Consider the following 24,415-nt stretch of genomic DNA (forward strand, 5'->3'; position numbering starts at 1 on the left):
CATGATGTCTCTTTCTCCAGCAATTTTCTCAAAGGTGGACTGATGTCAGACAAGTTGGGGATAATTTAGCCAAATATTAATCTTTGCAGCTCCTCTTTGCCCTCTAGTGTTGGTAGCTGAATTACTGCTTTAATCTTTTCTTCATCTGGTTTTAATCCCTGAGCACTGAGGATGTGCCTGATGTATTTGATTTCCGTCATACTGATTTTGCATTTGTTTCTGTTTAATTTCAGATTATTTTCCTTTTCCCTTCTCTTCAACTGTGTAACTCCACACCAATAAGTCATCAATGATGTTCACAACACCTTCCAGGTCTTCTATGCTGAAGAGATCCCGAAGGGTAGGCTAAGCGAAGAAAGCGATATCGTCCAATGGGTGTGTTCATCATACATAATTTTAAACTCTCTTGATCCAGATTGGTTTGCCAGAAGCCTTGATTTGCATCAAGTACTGAGAAGTACTTCGCGTTTGGCATTCTTGAGACCACCTCTTCTACAGTTAACATTGGATAGTGCTCTCATTGTATCACTTTATTTAGATCTCTGGGGTCCATGCATATGTACTGTTTTTTTTTGGTGGGACCACAGTGACCATGCTGTTGACCCACACAGTAGGCTCAGTTTGCTTTACAATAACTCCCATCTGTTCCATTCTTTGTAGTTATTCGATTACTCTATATCTCTGAGAGCTACTGGGATCCTCCTCTATGCATGCACAACTGATGTCTGTGTTTATTTGTATGTGGTGTTCACCGGGTAAGCAGCCTAGTCCTACAAACAGATCATCAAACTCTTTGAGAATGTCATTAATTTTCTCAACTTGATACAGCCTTTTTACCATGCCTAACTTTTGGCAGGCAGCATGTCCAATAATTGCTGGTGCATCTCTCTGTATGATTTCAAATACAATCTTGTTCGTTTGTCCCTTGTACTCACAGGTGAGCGATTTCTTGCCTAATGGCTCCATCTTGTGGCCTGGCTAAGTTTCAGTCCAATCTTTTTCATTTTGAAATGTAATAGATGTCTTTGACCTGCTCTTGCTGTACTGTTCCACTGAACATATTCTCGCTCTGTTCAACTGAGCATTCTTTTACTCTGACTCATATGGCTCTTGGAAGTGCACATTTTTGTGAAGTGATTTCTCTTTTGACAGTTCTTACATGTTTTCCCAAAGGCAGGACAATTTCTATAGCCTATGCTTGTAGCATTTGCTGCATTCCTTTTATGTCAGCACACTCTGATCCGATTTACCATCTCGTTTCCTTGGCTTCACTGTGTATCTCCATCTCGTTGTTCAGCGCTTTCATCTGACTTGATGTAATCTAACTGGCCCTACAGATGTCGATGGCTTTTTCAAGTGAGAGGTCTGCCTCTCTCAGCAGTCCGCCTTTTATGGAATTGATCCGCAATTGATCTTTTATGCCACATAGCCTATACTCCGCGAGGGAGTGAAGAACACGTCGAATGTACGGTAAGTTTTTATGAGGTTTACAGAAGTCTTTAAACTTGTTTTTCAGTACTTGTATTTTGTCTTTCTCCTCTTCTGTGAAGTGAAATGTGTTACAGACTTTAAAGGGCACCTATTATGCCCCTTTTTACAAGATGTAATATTGGTCTTGGGTGTCCCCAGAATGTATTTGTGAAGTTTCAGCACAAAATACCCCACAGTTAATTTATTATAACCATTTGAAAATGTCATTTTTGCAGTGTTGGGTGTAACGCGTTACAAAGTAACGCGTTACTGTAATAATATTACTTTTTTCAAGTAACGAGTAAAGTAAGGGATTACAATTGCAAAAACAGTAATTAGATTACTGTTACTTCCCCGTAAGCAGGCTGCGTTACTGCGTTATACTGCGAGACTGTCTCACGACGTGAGCCGTGACAATGACATGAGCGCCGCGAAGTCAGTGGTAAACACTATGGCAAGCGATCGCGTTCAAAAGTCTTTAAACGAAACGCGTTAATTTTGAGGCGTCAACACGCCGCGTTTGTCCGTGTTCAGACGTCATGTTTATTCATGAACGATGTCGTAATGGTAAACTGTATGCACGTGCAAACATCAGACGTTATATTTGTTCTTGAGGGATAATGCATTGGTACGTTGTGAGTGATATCAGTCTTATGTCATGATTTGTCATGCCTTTTCAAGTTGTTCGTTTAACGTTCTTTCCCAAGGTAGAAAAGTCAACAGCTCTTAGAATGGGTCTTTTATTTTAGCAAACTGCCAAAAAACCTTTTCAGACTGTGTGCAGCTGAACCAAGAAAAGTTTAAGATTGCATGGAGCTGATAAGCATGAATGGCAGAAGAAAAAGACTGCAATTAAAAAACAAAACAAGAGAAAATTATTTTAATCCAAGCAATAAAAAACTGCACACATCAGCTGTGGAATAAAAGAAAAGAAATGCATGATCAACTAGATTAAGGCATACTCCTCTCTGTCCACCACCCCCAAAGGTTTCACAAAGTTATTCTTGCCACTGTAACTTATGGCTTCCTAAAGACAGGTTTATGGGTAAATAAATGAATAATAATAAAAAATATATACCAGGGCTCAACATTTAAGCCTTTTCATTTGTCCTTCGGTCGGTCATTCACTTGTCCGAGTAAAAACATTTGTTAGAACAGGAAAAAAATGTGATTTTTTTTTATGTGTGTGTTGTAAATATAATTTATTCTGAATCAGTATTCTCATCAGTTCAGTCAGCTTTAACATATATAAATGTATATATTTATGATATTTTAACCTTTATAAAGGGCATTTTTCCCTAATCGTTTGCCTCATCTTTCATTTAAAATTCTTAAATTTGATCAATAAATTACAATAGAATAATAAGATGCTAAAGGGCTGTTACCAATCAAAGCATTTAATAATGTAATGAGATTATTTAAAATATTTTTTGAATATACAAATAAGAAATATTATTTATGCATAGAAATATTTATAAACCGCCAGTAGGAGGCGGCAGGCGACCATCTTAATGAGTGAGTCATTGATGCAATGTGCATAAAGTTAAAATACCGAAACTAATAAAACAAATTTTAAAAAAGAATGTTTCATTTGATTAAATTTTAGATGATGGAATATGCAGAAAGAATAGAAGCAGAAAGGTCTATTGCTTTATAGCGTATTCATTCCGTGCATCATGTTTTTGAAAAGTAACTAGTAAAGTAACTAGTAAAGTAACTAATTACTTTTGAAAAAAAGTAATCAGTAAAGTAACTGGATTACTTTCTTGGAGAAGTAATCAGTAATCAGTAACTAATTACTTTTTCCAAGTAACTTGACCAACACTGCATTTTTGGGCCTGTTTTAAAAAGAGCTGTTTTGGTGTGTACCACTTTAAATGTAAATGAGCTGCATAATCCCCGCCCTGCTGGACCCAGATGATGAAGAGAGTCCGGCACAGAATAAACACGAATGAGAATGGACTAAACGTCTCGGAATGGTTATTTGATACATTTATGTACTTACAAAGTTTTAATCGCGTCCCCTTTGCAATTATGGATGTGCAACACACACACGCACACACACACACACACACAAACAAATTGTGATAACTTTCGCGCATTTTTTTAAACTAACTTACACACACGCTTATGTGGCAAAAAGATGGCTAACGTTACAGAAAGAGAAAACATATGCTGCAGGGAGATAGACGTTTATATAGCCTACTGTCTATGGAGATAGAGGTATTCATTTTACATTTGTTATTGCTGCAAAAAATAATGTACGTGACATAAAACTGTCTGACGTTGTTTGTTGAGACATCCTATGACGACGACAATAAATAGCTTTAGACGCATTTGTTGTTGAACTGGCTGACATCGATTGGAATGACTATTTGCTCAAAAATAATAAAATACACTTACTTCTTCTGGAGGTGACGTTGGAGCGCGAACAGTAGGCAACGATCCACACTTGAGGATTAACTTTGACCCTCGTTCACTAAACAGTCAGTCAGAAAATGATTCTTGTATTTAGGAAGTTTAAGTGGCGCCTTTTCTTCATAAATAAAATCCATCCGCTGCGTTTTCAGTGGCTCTGATGTCAGTGAAGAAGACTAGTATGTCCATTCTTACATCCCACAACAGAACACCTACACTTCTTAGGAGACATTACCGGCTGTCGTTGAAACAATGGAGGATGGTGACGTACAGATCACCGAGGGCGGGGTCTATGCCAAAACCAGACTGTCAATCAAACACGTCGGTGGGGCTTAGCTCAATTCTACGTCACAGTGAGGGCAATCTTAGAACAGCTCGTTCTGAGACAGTGCTTATGATTTATTGAGATAGTAAAAAAACTACTGGGTGGATTTTTATCATTCTAGGGTGGTTTTGCTCACACAATGCCAACACACATTTATGTTCAAACACCATGTAAAAGTGAATTTTGCATAATAGGTGCCCTTTAAATAGCCTCTTCCCCTGCTACATGCAGAACTGCACCTGCACCTTCTTGGATTTCTCTGTATCCAACTCCAGGAGGTGGCGACAAGTGAGTGTTTTAAAAAATAGTGTTTGTCACTGAATCATTCATTTCAAAGATTTCAATATATATATATATATATATATATATATATATATATATATATATATATATATATATATATATATATTATTAATATATATTTTAAATAGATTAAAGCAATGACCATTTCGTCAGAACCTGCATGTTATGTTGTTTAGTTGTCTGAAGTTTTTTTTTTTTTTTAAGAATCGAGGGAGAATTGCGATCTCCATTTCACATAAAAATTTATATGCATTCCCTCGCAAAGCATTTGCATTCCCTCGCAAAGATATTTGAATTCCCTCGCAAAACCTACTGTGAGCTCGGACATACACTTCATGTATAATGTCCCGCTGGCAGTGTTTTAGACAGCTCCGTAGGCCTACATTAAAGGGTACATAACATGCACAGTTTCACCTAATCTCGTGTTAATCTTGAGTACCTATAGAGTAGTAGTGCATCCTTAATATCTCAAAAAAGTGTTTAGTTTTATTAAATTTATAAAAGAAAAATACAGCTTTCCGATTCTCTCCGGAAAAAGCCGAGGTCCTGGAGGCGGAGCTATAGAGTCAAGCAGTAGTGCTTGATTTCCAGCAAAAGACAGAAATCTGATCCAGTTGTACTTACATGAATGGGGTCTTTTATCACTGGGACCACTCCACGTTTTAATAGCAAACGATTTGCAAATCCAGCGTCGGTGAGCCTTGTTAATAAAACATTCGTCACTGAAATGGCCAGAACACACAACCGCACTTCCTACACTCCGTTGCTGCCCCGGAAAAACAAACGGCATCCACTGTTCCTGTAACACTGGGTTCTTTGGAAAGCTGGACACGGTAAGCTTTCCCTCACATCCAAAAACACACTTTTTTGGAGACATTCTTGAACAAATCCTATGCAGCGCTGGCTGCCGATGATTTCCTGTTGAAGCGCGTTGATGTGCGCGGTCTCGTTCTCCTCTGGTCGACGTGCGCGCGGGCGCGCTTTTCCGAGAGAAATGCTCATATAAGGAGTTCCACTCTCATCTACGTCATTAGATCCACGGTCGAAAAAAAACCAGCCGAAACTTGTACCAACCCGGAAGTAAGATTTTCAGCACAGAAATTCTCCGTTATTCGTCCAAAATATTTTTTTAAAACTTTGCCCATGTTTAACATGAGAACCCATCTCTTTAACACTGTAAACAACTCTGAATACATGAAACACCATGGTACCCCCCCTTTAACAATTGAGTATTTCATAGTGTTTGAACTTGGACTCAAATATAAAGAAATGCGGTCAGTGCTTAACTCAAGGAGTTAAGTGAAGTTGCCAATATATTCACAGATTTGAACTTTGAAATATATTCACAGAAAGCGTCAATATTTGCCAGGAGAATTAAAGAAACTCTTGACACAATTATAGATGAGACACAATCAGGCTTTATGAGGAACAGGCACATCTCTAACAATATTAGACTAGTATTATATATTCTTGACTACTCTGACTTGATATCTGAAGATGGCTTCATCCTCCTCTTAGATTTCTATAAGGCTTTTGATACAATAGAACACCAATTTATTTTTCTATCTTTAGAGAAAATTGTTTTGGGGGACTTTTTCTGCAAAGCAATTAAAACCTTAATGGCAATAGCTCTATCAAACTGAAAAAATGGAACTTCCCCTAGATTTAATCTGGAACGGGGCATTCGTCAGGGATGCCTGATTTCCCCTTACCTGTTTTTACTTTGTACGCAAATTCTCACAACTCATGTCGGTAACTGTGCTATACAAGGAATTTCTAGCGGGTAGGGATATCATCATCAGTCAGCTTGCTGACAATACCACAAAAAAAAACATTTTTTTTTTCTTTAAAGGTCCCATGACATGAAATTTTCACTTTCTGAGGTTTTTTAACATTAATATGAGTTCCCCTAGCCTGTATATGGTCCCCAAATTTCTAGAAATTTCAATCGGTGTAAATCGAGCTTTTGCTATCTTTCTCTGCCTTTGAGAAAATGGAAGCTCAATCGCGCTGATCTTGAATCTCCTCCTTGTGACGTTACAAGGAGGAATGTTACCTCCCCTGTCTCTGCTTTGCCCGCCCAGAGAATATTTTCCGCCCATGAGAAAATGAGCTAGGAAGTAGGAACGCGCACGCGCGATTTTAGTTTGTCTACGAGAGATATGGCTTTTGAGCGAGCGAAGCATAACAATTGCTCAATAAATGAACACCGAAGGGTTAATACAGAGCTGGGCTTGCTGAACGTCTGAAACTGGATCACTCTCTTTGGCTCAGCTACACACCTCGGAACAGTAAGTCAACTAATGATATATAAGTGTGTTGCTTTACTGTTTATGGTTGCCTAGACTGTTACACGTAGAATGTGGCTGTCACATTAGCTATGCAGCTATGCAGTTTATGTGTGTGAATACACACACTGTAACGCGAGTGTTGTACACTTCTTTGTTATTTGGATAACCGTTTTCCTGTTGGTTATACGGCGCGCGCGATATCCGCATTTCAAGATCGCAGAGCTTGATGATGTAATTGTAATAAGATAAATTACAGATGTTACAGATCTCTCATGAAAAGGCAACAGTAGGTTAGCGTTAGCTACATGATAATAACTGTAAACCATCCGAATAAAGTACCGTATATACAGACATAATATTTTAAACTAACCATTCGGAAACGTCCTGCTGGAACCGCTGAGTTGTTGCTTCTCCATCCGGATCAGATTCTGGGTCAAACTGAAATGCTTGAAAGACTGCGTGTCTTCGTGCCATTGCTATATCCAACGTAAACATGCACGGACCGGTACCTTTGCGCAAGATGGTCAAGGCCACACCCACCCTCTACCTTGCGCCGCCTTTCTCCTCCTCATTAGCATTTAAAGCTACAGACACCGAAACGGCCTGTCTGAAGGAAGCTCATTCTGGGACTGGCTTGTAGTGGCTATAATTCTGCACCGAGGCTGAATTTTTGAAAAGAGATTTCAGATACAGTACTAGGGACCACTAAGGCCTATATTAAAGCCTACAAAAAGTAGCATGTCATGGGACCTTTAAAAAAAAAATGCAAGCCAGATACCTGTCGCCATTCAAGTAATTAACCAGTTTTCAGAGGCCTCTCTATACCTAAATATTAATAAATGTGAACTGTTGCCTTTAAAAGATTGCAATATACAAACTATTTGCAACATTCCGATCAAGGAAGAAGTTACGTACTTAGGTATTATTATCTCTAAAGATCAGAAAATGAGATGTCCGTTAAATTTCTCTAAAACTCAAATTGAACCAGTGGTTGCAAAGGGACTAATCTCTAAAAGGCAGAGTGTTGCTTACCAAGGCTGAAGGGATATCCCAGCTTACATAGCAGTTCTCTCTTTACACCTGGACAGTAAAATCTGTAAAGACATTGATAGCAGGGGCGTCATGCAAGCCAAAATTCTGGGGGGGCACAATCTGAGACGTTGCAATTGTTTTCTGACGGGTGATATGGATCATGTTAGGAGGGGTCAGGGGGTTTCTCCCCCTGAAAATGTTTAAATTCTGGCTGCTATTAAAACATACCATTTCAATGCAGTTTGGGAGGGACAGAAATACCTTAACGGAGCTGTAGCTTTCGAACGGGTAGCCTATCTTTTTTCACTGCATTTTAGCTGCCTGATCCGTGAAGAACCGTGAATAGTCTATGGGAGAAACATAGAGGCGATGCCTTGATAACGTTAGGTTGGATTTTGCAGTTAGCCTACAACAAATTTAACACCCTCGTTTCTATGAAACTGAAAACAATTGAACCAGCTGGAGACTTTGACACAAGACAAAACAGAACAGATGTTTCAAAACCGATCAGATAACGTTACTATGGCTTTGTATGGCAGTAACGTTAGCCAACTAGTTTACGGTTAGACTAGGCTCGCTATCGATAACGTTACACTGACACAACTTAAGTTAATGCTCTGAATTCGCAGCTATATCAAATCCATAACTTTTTGATCAAGTTAAAATTTCCAGGTCAACCACAAATAATCCCACTACCTTTTAATATCATAACGATAACTTCAATGCCGATTTGTTGCTTTGCCCACTTACCACTTCAAGACCATCTGTAAAACATTGCCAGCTCAACGTGCGAGACGAGTGAGTTGCTTGAACATACACAGCAAAGATTCAGCGCTCTAGATTTGATACACAGACACCATATTAGGAAAAAGGGGCGGGCTGATGCTGACCGATTTATTACACATCCAGAAGAATACATTTGAGTCGTTATAGGCTCTGGTATATTATGGAGCATAATAGGAATAAAGTTGTGACAAAAAAATTATCAGGGAGGAAAAATCTGAGGGGGCACGTGCCCCCTCACTTTGAATGGGCATGACGCCACTAGAATGCTTTTTGACTTCATTTGGAAAAATCGTACCCATTATATCAAAAAAAGTGTTGTTATGAATAATTATGAATCTGGTGGGCTCAACCTTTTGGACTTCAATACCCTAAATACCTTTAAATGGGACATATCATGCCAAATGCACTTTTTTAGCCCTTAAATGCATTTTGTTGTATATTTGGAGTGTTTAGAAGTACAGAAAATATGAAATTATTCTCTTCAGGTGCTTCGTTGATATCTTTATATTCTGTTTTGGTCATATTTTTCAACCTGTTCCAATTTTTCTGTTATCTATGACGTTTTTTGAACTATTACGTCACAGTATTTGCAGCGGAACTGCCAAATAAGGACATCGACTTCCAGCCCAACACTTCGAGCAATCCGCCATTTCTATTTCTCGCTGCAATTTTGTAGTCCAAGCTAAAGGATGCAGAAGTTACGAGAGGGTAAGTTAAAATGTTCGGTTGTTCTATGTAGTAACCCACACGCTTCATTACACCGTCTAATGTAGATGAACTGCCGCGCTTGTGACAGGACGCATGTTTAACTGAAAGAACGAGCAGAGAGAGAGAGACCCAGTCGCGCGCGCGCTCACTCTCTCTCTTCAGAGCCAGGCGAAAGTGTAAACAAGACATCACCGTCTCCAAACTAGACGCTGTCTTGCTCTCTCTCCCTCGCACATATTAATCAAAATAAATCGACACGGTGGTAAAAGGTCGGAAGACCAAAGTTTCATGTGTAAATACAGTACACACCATTGCGATACATCCATATGAAGACGTTGTTCTACAGGTTCGTCGTCTTCATTTTCATCTCGCTCCGGCTCCGACTCTGGCTCGAACATGTAAGGCTGGCTGGACAAGTCTTCCGTTGTTGACATTTTGTTAATAATGTGTGAATAAAACGTTTCTGTGCTGCTAGATAATCGTATCTCTGCTATCAAACTACAAAAATGGCCGAACGGGGTGGAGTTGAACCTCTGCAACCTGGAGAGGGGGCGGGGTATGAAGTGTCTTAGTTGTATTTAAAGAGACCGCACCAAAACGAGTTGCTCTCAGACGTACATCAGAAAAGGGGTAGAAAAGGGGCCTGTGGAGCTATAATAATGAGGAATTCAGACCCAAGCATTGCAGTTCCGCTTTATATAGACTACAAATGTATGATTTATATGTAAAAAGGAACAATTTAAAAGCATGTTATGTCTCCTTTAAGATTAATTGGGCTAAGCATTTTCTTAAAAACCCTGTCACGATTTGGAATTTTATTCCCCACTATATATTCTCTCACTTTGGTGGTCTGGGCTTTATTTTGAACTGTAACTACAATGTGGACAAACTCCCTGTAAAACTGTCCACTTTTCACAAGCAGGTCTTTTTAGCTTGGTCTCTAATTTACAAGCATAACTTCTCACCTCATGTATCTAATTTGGAATAACAGAGATATTTTATATAAGAACAAGTTAGTCTTTTTTGAGAATTGGGCACTCAATCAGATTCTGCTGGTGGACCTAATGGAGAGGGGCGACTTTTCTCCTATAGAGAGTTTTTATCAACATATAACATTCCAGTTACGCCAAGAGAATTTGTAATTGTATTTGACGCCATTCCATCAGGCACAATCATGCTTTTTAGGTATACTGGCAGACTTCAACTTACTTCTGTCTCCCTCCCCGATGTGGCTGAATCACCGGTTGGAAAAATCCTCAAAATAATAAGAACATTCGTGCATTATTTCAGAAAGAAATTGTTTCTATTCCAAATGTTACATTTTATTGGAACCGATTTGTAAATGACATTGACTGGAAAAAGGTTTGGATGATTCCTCACAGATACTTGATAGTATTTCAAGGTGAAAGAAGTGTCGTTCAGAATAATTCACCAGATATTACCCTGCTAATCATTACATGGTTACATTTAAAAGAGACATCAATACAAACTGTTCTTTTTGTGAAGACCACCCAGAAACTGTTTTGCACCTCTTTTGGTATTGCTCACACACCAGAACATTTTGGCAAAACTTCTGAAGGGAGTGGATTGGAATCCACTGCTGCTTCAATGTATATGTAATGAGTGATTATAATCAAGGTATTAATCAATACTTTTCCTTCTAAATATCAAATGAGTTGAATGACTTCTCTGGATATTTTACTTTGTTATAGAAGTTACCAGTGTGATTACTGAAATGTTCTTTTCATGTATTCTTTAATGTCTGTATTTGATATTTGAATGCAGTAACAGTGCTTGCTCATTTAACCCGGCTTCAAGAAATGAAATAGGGACTGGTTTTGTGTTTGAGAAAGGTCTTCAACATGTTAAAACACATAGGGGTCATTGAAGTCTATAGTTTAAGGGTGTCACGGTTCATGAATCGGCTGTCTCATTTCTGATGTGTGTGTGTGTGCGTCTATGTGTGTGTGTGGTTACTCATTGTGTTGATTAGTGTCGCCAGCTGTGTTCAATCCCCGTTCCCTTTATATGTGCAGTCATTCCCATCTCTTGTTGTCAGATCGTTGTGGCTTCCCCGGTGTCGTGTCCTGTTCCTGTGTTTCGCTCTCGTCTCCTCGTGTGGATTTCCTGTCTTCGTGGACCCTCTTCGTTGTGTTCACGCTGTCTGGATTGTTTATTGTTCCTGGTTCCTGAGCACGTCGATCACCGCACGCCATCTCCGGGTTGCCCATTGAAGTCCCTGCGTCATCTCACCACCTGAGTGTTTGTTTCCCCGACCTGTGTGCATCTGACCAGCTCAATAAAGATACCTTTTACTTGCAATTGTATCCGTCTCTGTCTCACAACAGAGGGACCATTTGTCAGTTAAAGCCTATAGTTTCCATTTAGACTAAAGTGTCCTATCCTGAGAGAAAGAACTTGTTATCTTGATGTTTTGAGACGAGACTCCTGTTTATAGTTAGAGCCTGGCCAAATCCAACCTTGGAAAAGATGTGTGTCAGTGTGTGTGTGTCAATCTTCTTGCTTACAGGTTAAGGAACCACTGGCATTATTGGAGACTGACTGAGTTGTTGTTCGGGACATGCTGGCACCCAGCATCCCAAATCTGCGACCAGGAAGGTCACGACGTGCCTAAATTCAGGGTCCGAGTGTCAGCTGCATAATCGATGGAGATATGCTTCTGTCTATCTGTATATGTGTGGAAAATTGCTATGTTAATCAATTAGCCAATCAGAATCATTCAACCTGTAAGCAATGACGTAGCTTAGACCTTGGAAATGGTATAACTGCTGTGATCTTTGTAACTGTAAAGGGGGCGGCCTACAAACTCCTGTGTGAGTCTTGAAGCTGAACTTCTGCTGATGAAACTGCAAACTATCTTCAGTAAAACTTTTCTTCAATTTTTTATAATTCTCCGGGTCATCTTTCAAACATCTGGTCCTTGGGTCCTAAACTGTTAACCCCTAACACTTCAGCAGATTCATCATTGACCATATTTATAAAGACCTTATTGTGGATAAATGTTGTATTTTGCTTTTATAGAAGTCAGAGTAGAGAAAATATGTACTTCATTATAAATGTATTAATTATTTTGGCAAAATTTCACATTCATAAATGTAAATTCAGCACTAAAAAACCTAATTTTGTATTTTTTCTTCATGAAGTTGTACATTATATTAATCTGATTTCTGCTGATCAAATAACTTGTGTAGCTTGTGGTTTGTTGGGGAAAAAAAATTCACATTATAAAAATAGCCTTTCTGAAACCATATGAGGTTACCTTGGAGAGAACAGAAAGGCGAACGACAGCATAGTTAGAATCACTTCCTCCAGGTCCCTCTGCCTCGATGGTTAGCGTAACATCTGTGCCTGAGACCGTATCAGCAGGAGGAGTGAGAGACACTGTCCCTTGAGCACTGCCGCCACTCTGCAGATTGAGCCTGCGATGACAAAGAAACTTTGTCTTGATAAGAAAAGCAATAAAAACTTGTTCGTCAATCATCACTGAGTGATTTGAAAAGTAAGTGGAGAAATTACGTTGATGGATGTGTCATAGGGATGGTTTTGTCACTCCTTGCACGAATTGTGTAGGTACCGCTTGATCCATTGGTTGTAATAGTAAAATTTAGTTTAAATACTTGTCCTGGCAGCATGGAGCTGTCCGCTATTGCCTATAGATGGAGAGGTAAAACAAAAGAAGATATTCAATTCCCGAAAATAGCATTATTATTAAAAAAGATTTGTTCAAACAACTAGATTGATGCCTACTGCCTTCTAAAGGAAGTATTCTAACTCTTATGGAACTTTATATGTGACCGATTTCTACACAAGAGACTCGACCACAATAGATTTAAATAGTTAGCATGTTGCTAGGCTAACAAAACAGTTCTTAAAGTTGGCATGACACACAAGTTGCAATAGTCTTTTCTTCCCTTTTGTGATATATATCCGAGTAATTAGCAAACACCATCATCGCACACCTGCAGGTGATACCCAGCAAACACAGAACGTTGTACCCAACCTTCTAACAACGTTTTAACAACATGGACAAAAGGCTATAACTACGTTGTGTGGTGAAGGTTGTTACAGCGTTGTCTCAGTGTTGACACTGAACCACCGTTCAGGGCCATTGCTTAAGGTTGTGCCTAAAGCCTGGAACACACCAAGCCGACGGCGACAAACTAGCGCTGATGAAAGCTGACTGTGTTGTCGCCTCGCGTCGGGGTAAAAAGTTTCACTTGAACACACAGAGAGAACTACAGCCGACTGTTAGCTAGAATGCGTGTAAATGAGATTACTATCTATTTCTGCAGATATATTCGTCTATATTTGTCATTCAAAAAGGGAAACCGACCAGGACCAATTTCAGCCGACGGTGCGGAACAATTTTCCGCAATTTTCAATTTCCAATTTTCTTTGTGAATGAATAATGTATTGTAAATAAATAAATGTTCTTCCTTAAAATACAGGGTGCATAAGTCTGGACACCCCTTTGTTAAATTCCCATAGAGGCAGGCAGATTTTTATTTTTAAAGGCCAGTTACTTCATGGATCCAGGATACTATGCATCCTGATAAAGTTCCCTTGGCCTTTGGAATTAAAATAGCCCCACATCCTCACATAGCCTTCACCATACCTAGAGATTGGCATGGAGTACTTTCCATAAGATCATCTCTCAATGCAAATCAAACCAGCTATTAGGCTAACTGAAATAAAACCATGCCAATAATTCCTTCAAATCTAGATGAAAAGATTTATCTTAGGAGGCAGCATATCTGAAGAGACTGTATCTACCTTTTGGTAAAGCTCACTAAGTTTTGGAACAGAGAGAATGTCATAATAGATCAAATAACAGTTTCAAAAATAAGTTCCAAAAAAGAATGCAGTTTGTACCTTGACAGTGACTTTGGACTGAGACATCTGTGTGGTGGTCTGCCTCTGGAACAGGCTGGAGACAGTCTTGTCTTTTCCTTTTAGCAAGACCACAAACTCTCCTTCTGGAACTTCTTTCACAGTAACTAGGAAATCTCCACCACCCATTTTCTCTATGGTTCCATTAGACACTTTGACCCCAGACACCTCCATGAGAGCGACCTCATGCACCTCTAGAACCTCTGGACCTTTCTCTCCAGTCAGTGTTAGTAGCAGCTTAGCCGGTAAGCCTGAACAAAGAGCATATAATCTTTTAACACTGTCATTCAAATTACTTTATAAGAATCGATTCATAGTTGAACACAACAGTGGTTCAAACCTGCTGATGGCCGCCCATCAATGACAGCATATCCAGGATGAGGTCCTTTGAATTCCTCCACAAAGTCATAGATGAATGTAATCGCACTCTGACCTGAAGAAAGCAGAATCGTTTCGTTTAATTTTTTTTTTTTTTTTACTGTCTACATTACAAAGGCCTAAAGACAGGTTGGCAAAGACTTAAGTCTTTTGTTTTGCATTGGTTTATTAAATGTGTACATGATGGCTCACCAATCACTTTTATGGTGTAGGCCCGAGTTGTCGTCATGTCAATGTGCCACAGGCCCATCTCAGTTTCATTTAATTGGATCCGTTGCAGGTTTCCTACACTCTGAATTGTTCCCAGAGGTCCGTTGGAAACAGTGTTAGATTGAGAGACACCTGGAAGCAAGTGCATTAAAATAGATAATAGTGGAAGAACTTACTTTTATATCTTATATTGAAGCTGTGCATAATAACAATCGACAATCAATCAAATGAGTACAGCACAATCTAATATAATCAATTCACAAGTTTTTCTAGTTGTACATTTTTATTTAGTTATTTCTATTTTTTTTATTTTTCAATAACTTCTAACATTTCACTCTAACATTGTTAGTTTTAATTTAGTTTTCAGAGTTTTCTAGATTTTACCAGCTATTGCCGTCCTTAACATTAGGAGAGATTATATATAGTCAGTGCAACGTACCGTTGCTGCCACCACACTTTCATGACACTAAACCAGATTTGCATTTCATCTTCTGTTACAGATTTCATGTTTAGATTTGTTTGCAGCCTGGTAAATCTTGCATGACACTATGACTTATCCTGGACTAAGATGAAATGAAGATAATCTAAATTAGTTGGGATAGCTGAAATTCAAAATGTTTGACAGCTTGTCTTAATTTAACAGCTAATGGGGCCTGTAAATTGCAAAATAAATGTATTGTCAATTAGTTAAATTTAGTGTCAATGTAAAGTGCCCCTGAATTTACCTGTCGGGCTGCGTAGGTTGAATGTGAGGCTATTTCCTGTTATGTAGATGGTAGTGTTGGACGCAGACTCATCCAGTAGGAAGGAGAAACTCTCCACACGTCCTGGATCCCTGGAGCGCTGAAGAATTGTCACCTGACAGAAAAAGAAAGAGTGTGCAAACATTTGCAAGGAAAAAACTTCGGCTTTATTCATTTATACCAGTAAGCTGTTATAACTGTTTTGTGTGTGAGATGTTTACAATTCAAAATATTTGGATACAGTTCAAAATTGCTATAAAATGCTGATCATACCAGGGCTGAAGTGGAGGTATCAACAATGATATCAGTGGCTTGAGAGAGACTGGACTTAGGGACCGCAATGGCTTGACCTCCAGAGGCCAAGGCCACGTCATAATACACCTGAAACTGTGACGATGCCTTCAATGCCCTTCTCCTCCTACTTGATGCTGTCATGAAGAACGACACCTGAAAAGAGAGGGGGAGAGATGGAAAAGTGGGAAACTAATGGAGGCCTGGTTAAAAGGTTGATGGCAAAGACTGAAACTAAATCAATGTTAGAGAGATTACCGTAGACTTGGTGCTGCGGATGAGGGCTGTGATGATATTCTCCAGGTATGTATCCTTTGGTGGAGCGTCGGTGAACACATATATATGCGAGGAGGAGGGAGCGCCTGTCAGAGCCAACTGTGGGAGAGACAGAAGGTTAGAAAGGAGAAGAACCAGGTAGACTGGTCAATCAAAACTGATTCCTTGTAATGTTCCTGCTAGTGTTTTGACCAAACTAAGAATGGATCTTAATACAGACAATTTAGTTGTGGATGAAGGTTCACAGATTATCTATAATATTCATTATAATATTTAATATTCTAATATTAGTTCTAACTAGAGACTATTGTGGTTGCTAATCAAATGATTGAGCTGATTGGCTAAAAGGCCACACAAAACAGTACCTGAAGTCCTGACAGGCACATTTCTGGGGTGTCTCCTCCTCCATTAGCTGTGAGCTTGGAGATCTCTGACTTCATTATATCTGGGTCCGTGGTTCTTATTAGTGGTCCAAAATCTGCAAATACACGCAGAATTCATACAAATAGTATCTGTAAAAAAATAGTTCACTTTTTCCATAATAAGTACATCATTGCTCTTTTCCAAATTCATAGCGATCTGCCTACAGAGGCAACAATTTAAGGCACTATAGGCACATTATCAAAATGAAGGCTGTTCCAAAAAGTACTGGTTACACTTTAGTTTAGGGTCCAATTCTCACTTTTAACTAGTTGCTTATTAGCATGCATTTTACTTGGATATTGGCTGTTTATTAGTACTTATAAAGCACATACTGTATTAAATGCCTTATTCTGCATGAACATATTCTACATTGCATAATCCTACCCAATACCTAAACTTAGCAAGTACCTTACTAACTATTAATAAGCAGTAATTAGGAGTTTATTGAGGCAAATGGCGTAGATAATAGTGAGAATTGGACCCTAATCTAAAGTGTGATTCTGGTCAAATTCTAAGGCAGAATTGCATGTTTTCTTCACTGAGAACAACAAACTTTGTGGGGAAAAACTGAAGATGACGAACAAATGATGCTATTAAAATAAACCTATTTTAAAGCTTCAGTCCGTAACTTTTGGTGCTCTAGAGGTTAATACACAGAACTGCATACGTCTGTTTATGTCTATGACGAGTCACGCAGGTAGTGGGCTACTCGGCTACTTTGCCCCGACCGGTCTAGTCAAAATATAAACACTTATTATAGGTGTTCAGTAGTAATTCAGAATAAGACAAAAACACGGTTTGGAAAATGGATTCATGATGTACTCGCTTATTATATAAATTTAGTCAAATTTGAACACAAAAAAAGTTACGGACTGCAGCTATAAATTGCATTCAGTAATGAAAAGTTTCAATAAAACAGTTTAGTGTAATTAAAAAGGTTTATTTTTACCAAGTATTTCTATGTGCTATGTATTCCAATGCTTAATGGTAACCCTTTTTGCACTCACCTGGATCATTAAATGGCACCAGAATATATTCAGATGGTTCATCTTGAGTCCCTTTCTTACTGTCAATGATGTTGAAGGCTACTCTCTTGGCTTCTGCAATGTCGTTCGCCATACTGCCTGTGGTGTCAATCACAAAAGCCAGCACTGCAGATCGTGCAATACCCATCAGTCTGATGGAGGAAAAAAAAATTTATTCTGGTTAATGGATTTTAAATGTGAACATTAATGCATTCACATTACATTTATAGTGATATACATTATTTAGACTTACAAATTAGGAATGCCACATACACTACCATTCAAAAGTTTGGGGTCGATCTTATCCATATGCTCACCAAGGCTACATTTAGTTGATCAAAAATACAGTAAATACAGCACTATTTTGAAATATTATAACATTTTAAATTATTGTTTTCTGTTTGAATATATTTTAAAATGTAATTTATTGCTGTAATGGCAATGCTGATTTTTCAGCAGCCATTAGTCCAGTCTTTAGTGTCACATGATCCTCATTGGATCATCATTGTAATTGTAAAAGTATTGTAGAGTAGAAAACAGGTTGTTAAGAGAACATGACATTTTGCTCCCAGCTTTGCAAGTAATAATATCTCTTAAATGTTTAAGAAAGTTTGTCTAAGGATATATAAGGAATTTATCCCCATACCGAAGGTAGTCCTTGTTTCCTACAGCTCCATGTATGTCCTCCAGCAGCTCCAGGGTGGCTTCAGATGCCAGGTTCACAGCATTATTGTGTAGATTAGTATTATGGGAACGGCGTTCATCTTTACTGATCCCACCTCGAGGATTCTTGGTACTGCTGAGATCAGTCTCCCCACCATGGCTACATTTACCTTTCACACATGCATAAAAGACAAACAATGAAATTGTGCGACAAGAATATTTTTAAACGTATTTTTCTCTCCTTTTTTGAAATGTTTCTTAAGTGGGGAAACGCAGATGATATCTTATTTTTTATCTGTCAAAGACATTTTGAATTGTCTGTTGATGTTTTTTTCAAATTTGGTAAAGGTTGGAAATGTTTTGGTTAATACAGCCTCTGCTTATGTAACCCCTCCGGTCTTGCTCCGCTTCGAGTGGATGGCGGGTACACTAACAAGGACATTAAAGACAGCAGTTTCTAGTGTCAGTTGCTAGTGCACCTCTTGAGATCAGGGAAGTGAGGTTTACCTGCACAGCTCTCTCTATCTGGCCTCTGTTACACTCACCCCCCTAAACCTCACTCCCATCTGGGTCACGGCACCAATATAACCCCTCCAGTCCTACTCTCCCCGCTTTGAGTGGGACTCGAACCAGTGTCTCCGGCATGGGAGACGGGCACACTAACAAGGACATTAAAGACAGCAGTTTCTACTATCAGTTGCCAGTGCACCTCTTGAGATCAGGGGAGTGAGGTTTACCTGCGCAGCAATATTTTTCAGTTGTTTACACATAACAACCTAAAACCACTCATTCTAAGAAGCTGATAAAACACCAACGTTTGTTGTAAGTTAATCTATTAGCTTAAAAAAAGCAGTGGAAGTAGTTACTAATACATTTTGACTTCACCTTACATTTTTACAGTATATATGCCCATGCGTGTTTCTGGTATAAACCTATGTATGTTTCCTCACCTGGAGGTTTGACAGAGGAGAATAAGCCCATGTATCCTGAAGTGAGGTACTTCCCATTCAGAATAGCAGGCAGCAGCTGGTTTGGACAGGTACCACTGGCACAGTCACTGCATGTTGGCATTGCAACATCTGCACATGAACAAATACATATCTACAGCATACAACACACATAAATCACAAACACGCACTTAATTTACTTATTTGCTGTTTAGGAACCGTCAACAGATTAATCTCATACAATATGATATGTACTCTCTGGTGTAAGGGACTGTTCGTTATTTATTTAAGGGGCCACCGGAGGAGTTTTGAGATCTGTTGTCAAAAAAGTCATGACCCTCCCTTCGCCAGCAATAATTTTTTCTATGACCCTCCAAAATGATTGTGAAAAAAGGCATGACCCTCCCCGATAATTTATTGATTAGCCTAATTCTGTACTGGTTTGCGCTTGGCAAAGATGTTCAGATAGCCATTGTTTGTTTGTTTTTTAAACCATAAACTCTTGCTTTCTCATCTGGCTGTAACGATAGACCAAACCTACGATTCGGTTCGTATCACGATTTTTTATTTTAGATTTGAAAAAAAATCATGTTTTCGGTGCTGATGCAGTGTGACTCCTTCAACATGTGGGTGGCGTTGCGAATAAAGCATCTAAAAGCTGTCACAAAGAACCGGCAAAAGTAATGATTATTAATATGTCATATATAGCTAGACATTTTAATTGTTTTTAATAAACAAGTGTTTTCTGTGTCGACTGCAAAGATGAAGTTGACGATGCGTCGCGATCTTCTCAGAACGCGCCAGAAAGAAATGCACATTTCATAAGCAGAAAGCAGTCTGTTTTCCTTAGTTTTGAATTGTTCTGCATGTTTAAAAGTAGACATTTCAAGCTGTCTATATATTTCCCAGGTCTATGAGGCAAGTAGCATACCTTACGCTGAGTTTCGGTTCATTTATGAGACGAGTCCAGTTCACTCGCCCGCGCCTCCGTACATGATTATCTATTTTCTACTATATTTAGACTACTTCTTATTTATTAAATCCAGATGAAACATTGATTAAAATTAAGATAAAATTAATAATAAAAAATGAAATTCACTTTAAAGAAAGGCTTTGTGCTTTCTGTTTGAGGTCTCTGTGCAATTTTTAAAGTCACTTTCAGAGCAGTCATGTCCGTGCGTAATGGAGAACTGTCACGTCCGTAACATTATTTTTTTTTTTTTTCACATAAATGCAAATACGAAAAATAAAATAAAAATAATATAAAATTTAATTTTCTGTGGAGGCCGATCTTTATTCATCCGGTGGGTATATATATTTTGGTTTGCACAGTGTAATTTATAGAATTACTAAAAAATATTTTGCCACCTAAAAGTTAAAGATTTTTTTGTGTCACGTCACATGTGTATTTCCCTCATATTAAATATAAAACGCATGTGTAGACTGATATTCTTCTAATGTCTTAACTCCTTTCAGACGTTTCAAATAAATGCATTTTCTGAGAATTTTTATTTTAAGTTTTGACTGCAAATGTCACGTCCATTCACTGGAATCGCCCAATTTTAACGAATTTATCCTCAACTAGTTTTTGTGGTGTAGGTCTATGTATTTTATGTTAACTTAAATAATAGCCTACTAATAGTGATTTAAAGATGTTGGTAGCGCTGCGAAGATCGCGAGTCGTCAACTTCTTCTGTCTAGCCGACACTGACATAAAAAATAACTGTTTTATTAGTAAACAATTAAAATGTCTCCTGCTATATTGAACATATTTGCCTGTTCCTTACAAAACACTGACAGTGGGGTTTTTGACTGTTTTTTTTTTTTTTTTTTTTTTTTTTTAGCAGCTGCGGACAAATTATTTCGACACACACACACACGCACACACACACACACACACACACACACAATATTGATAAACAGGATTTTTTGTTGCTTTTTTAATACAATAAAAATTTCATTTAATTTATTGTTTAATAAAATTAAAAGCCTATTATTTTTAGTTTATTAACAGCAACAACAGCTGTAAAGATGAAGTTGACGATCGCCATCTCCGTAGTAGTGAACACGCCTACAGAGAGAAATGCACATCATTACATAACCAGAGAGTAGCCTATTTCTTTTCGTTTTAAATTGTTAAAAAGACATTTCAAGCTTTCTTAAGATATATTTCATGTATGTGAGGCATATGCTGAGTTTCGTTAAGTTAGGATGAGATGCGCTCCTGTTTACGAGCAGTGCAAGTGACCACGCAGGCGCCTCTATGATTGTGTTGTCTGCTATATTTGGTATTTGGCAATTGGTTGATAAAAAAAAAATATTAAAATTAAGATACAATTTATACAAAACGAAATTCACTTTAAAAAATCGTTTTCTGCAAAACAAAACTTAATTAAGTGGTCAAAATCATGTCTGACCCGCTCCATGTCTCTCGATATTGCGTATACTCGTGTGTGCGCAGAGCCGGATTAACGCAAAGGCAAATTAGGCACGTGCCTAGGGCCCGATTGGCGGGATGGGGCCCAGACAGAGGGACAAAAAAAAAAAAAAAAAAAAAAAATTGTACAAATGTTCTATCTACAATTTATTTCAAAATGTATTAATTAACTAAAAATAGTGACGATGTTTATCTTAACCATAGACTGTTACATTACGTCACATTAACGCCAGCCCATGACTGTATATATATAGAGGCGCCAGCCAGTTAAGTCCGAGTCAGCGGCGGTCAGAGGCGGTCAACGAACGCATCCATCAGGTGCTGCGAGTGCGAAGCAAAAGCCTAAATAGGCACGCAAAAAAGCACAGCTCGTAATGCAGGTCATCGATTTTGGAGTGATTGCAATGTATTTTAAATATAAACTTGTGGGCTACTGTAGATCAGCGTCATTTCTGGAAAAATCATTCACCGCTTTGTTAGTCTACGAGTTTAAAAGAGCGCGAGCGTCATTAACGTGCCCAGACGCGACGCTTTGAATTTGCGCGTACAATGAATAACATCGCGTTGGGAGCTGACTAGTAAAAAAGCTACAAAAGTAAAAGACAAGACGTTTGTATTCAAAGTTAAAAAACCAACACACTGCAACATTTTTAAATGTTTCAAATAAAGGATCTCATATCTATCTTCTATATTCTGATGCTGATGATTAGATAATACCCTGACATCATAGCCTATACGAATATCAGTTTAGATTTTTTTTTCCTGCTCAGTAGCGATCGTATCTTTCTCTTCCACTTGATTTGTGTATAGCATATTTAAGGTAGCAATGCAATACATAATATCATATTACTGATATTAATAATATGACAATATCTGCAGTCAATATTGATTAAATGGGAGGGAAAAATCCTGCCCATAACGCATATGAAAAAAATTATAAAAGCACGTTCATGTTCATCTACTGAAGTGGTATTCTGGAACTGTGAATAAACTGAATAAAACAGCAAAATAACAACAAGAACAATAACATCTTCATTAAACAAAAAAGAGATTACCTTAGATGAAGTTTGATGTAGTAGGCTACCAGTAAAAAGTCTGGACCCATTACTATTTTTAATGTTTTTGAAAGAAGTTTCTTATTATGCTCTACAAGCCTGCATTTATTTGATCAAAAATACAGAAAAAAAACAGGAATATTCAGCGAGGATGTGTTAAATATATAAAAGTGATAGTGAAGACTTTTTTAAAACAACTTTTTAATAATCAAAAAATCCTGAAAAAAAGTATCACGTTATAAAATAAATATTAAGCACCATTTCTAACATTTGATAATAAATCCGAATATTATAAAGTTTTCTGAAGGATCACGTGACACTAAATTCAGCTTTCCATCACAGAAATATATTTTAAAGTATAGTAAAATAGAAAACCATTATTTTAAATTGTAATAATATTTCACTATATTATTTTTCTGTAGGCTATTTTTGATCAAATAAATCCAGGCTTGATGAGCATAAGAGACTTCTTTCAAAAACATTAAAAATAGTAATTTGTCCAAACTTATGTACTGTGTAAGTAAAAATATACTAAATTTAAAATTAAATGTTGTATAAATAAAAAGGTTAGGAATCATATTTGTTTCAAGTGTTTTTTATTGGGGGTGGGGGGGCCTCCAACATGAATTTTGCCTAGGGCCTCCAAATGTCTAGAACCGGCCCTGTGTGTGCGGTTCACTTTTCATAATCAACATAGATGAAAAAATAACATTATTATATTTTAACAAAAATGAAACTAAATGAGCTTATTTAATGGTAACAACACAGTAGGCCTACATACTCTGTATTTGTACAAATTGCTGCACATTCATTTTATTCTGAATTTTGCACACACAAGTTGAAAGGCATTTGTTTGTGCATGCATGTAAAACATATCTGCAACATTTATCAAGTTCACTGATAATTATGCGTGCATTTATTAATTATTATCTTAATGAATAATGTAACAAGGACGAAGCATGTAAACTGTTTGTTTAGAATTTGGATCGATCATCGCAAATAGATCCGAATGAAGAAACGTACAAAACCATAGGCTATAGAAAATGGGTGGGCCGGACCTGAATGCCCACCCGGGCCCAATGGTAGCGGCGCGGCTGGTGGTAGCCCTACATCTTACACATCGTGGAAACAAAATAAGAATGGAAACTTAAAATATGCAGTATCGCCCTACAGCGCACATTCTATCAGCAGTTGCTGGCGCCTCAGTCCCAATACTGTTAAACTCGACGTACGTTCACATCACATGTTAATGCAGCGGTAGAGTTACTCACAGGACACTGTGCACTTAACAAAAGTTCATTATCTTGCTCGTGCTTTAAAGCTTTGCCGGGTAAACATTTCTTTGGCATTCTGTTCTGACATGGTGCACTTTTTCTAAGCTCGTACTGAAGCGCACACTGTCACAAACAGCGCCAAACTGGATTTTTGTTGGGTCAGACCCATCTGATATCGAAGGGGGGCTGATAACGCGAGATCAACATGGAGCTAAATGGAAAAAAATAGCACCAAACAAGCCACTTTGAAATGTTGCTGTTTTAATGAATATAAAAGTTGGGGTGACCCTCCCCCTAGACTAAAAAAAGTTGGATGACCCTCCCCTCAACAAAGAATAAAAAGACATGACCCTCCCCTATTTTCCTCCGTGGCCCCTTCCATAAATACCGAACGGTCCCTAACCTGTTATTATCAGTTATGCACCAGGTCATCTGTTCACTTATCTCTA

General features: G+C 38.1%; 2 protein-coding genes across 2 annotated transcripts in view; both read right to left on the reverse strand.

Moving 5' to 3' along the window:
* Positions 1-24,415, reverse strand: part of LOC307174232 (von Willebrand factor A domain-containing protein 7-like) — a 110,473-nt gene that overhangs the window by 79,398 nt on the left and 6,660 nt on the right. The window lies entirely within an intron of this gene.
* LOC307149262 (von Willebrand factor A domain-containing protein 7-like) overlaps positions 12,397-24,415 on the reverse strand; it is a gene marked incomplete at its 5' end in the record, with an annotated part of 19,697 nt that continues 7,678 nt past the window's right edge. The window contains 12 exons of the mRNA XM_079855485.1: positions 12,397-12,773; positions 12,871-13,004; positions 14,227-14,495; positions 14,585-14,677; positions 14,815-14,964; positions 15,558-15,690; positions 15,849-16,022; positions 16,125-16,241; positions 16,508-16,620; positions 17,573-17,742; positions 18,237-18,423; positions 19,204-19,332. Of these exons, the coding sequence (XP_079711611.1) occupies positions 12,572-12,773; positions 12,871-13,004; positions 14,227-14,495; positions 14,585-14,677; positions 14,815-14,964; positions 15,558-15,690; positions 15,849-16,022; positions 16,125-16,241; positions 16,508-16,620; positions 17,573-17,742; positions 18,237-18,423; positions 19,204-19,332 (1,871 nt within the window). The 3' untranslated portion in view covers positions 12,397-12,571. The remainder of the gene's footprint in view (positions 12,774-12,870; positions 13,005-14,226; positions 14,496-14,584; positions 14,678-14,814; positions 14,965-15,557; positions 15,691-15,848; positions 16,023-16,124; positions 16,242-16,507; positions 16,621-17,572; positions 17,743-18,236; positions 18,424-19,203; positions 19,333-24,415) is intronic.

This window comes from Squalius cephalus (assembly GCF_949319135.1).
Source record: "Squalius cephalus genome assembly, chromosome: 2".
NCBI lineage: Eukaryota > Metazoa > Chordata > Actinopteri > Cypriniformes > Leuciscidae > Squalius > Squalius cephalus.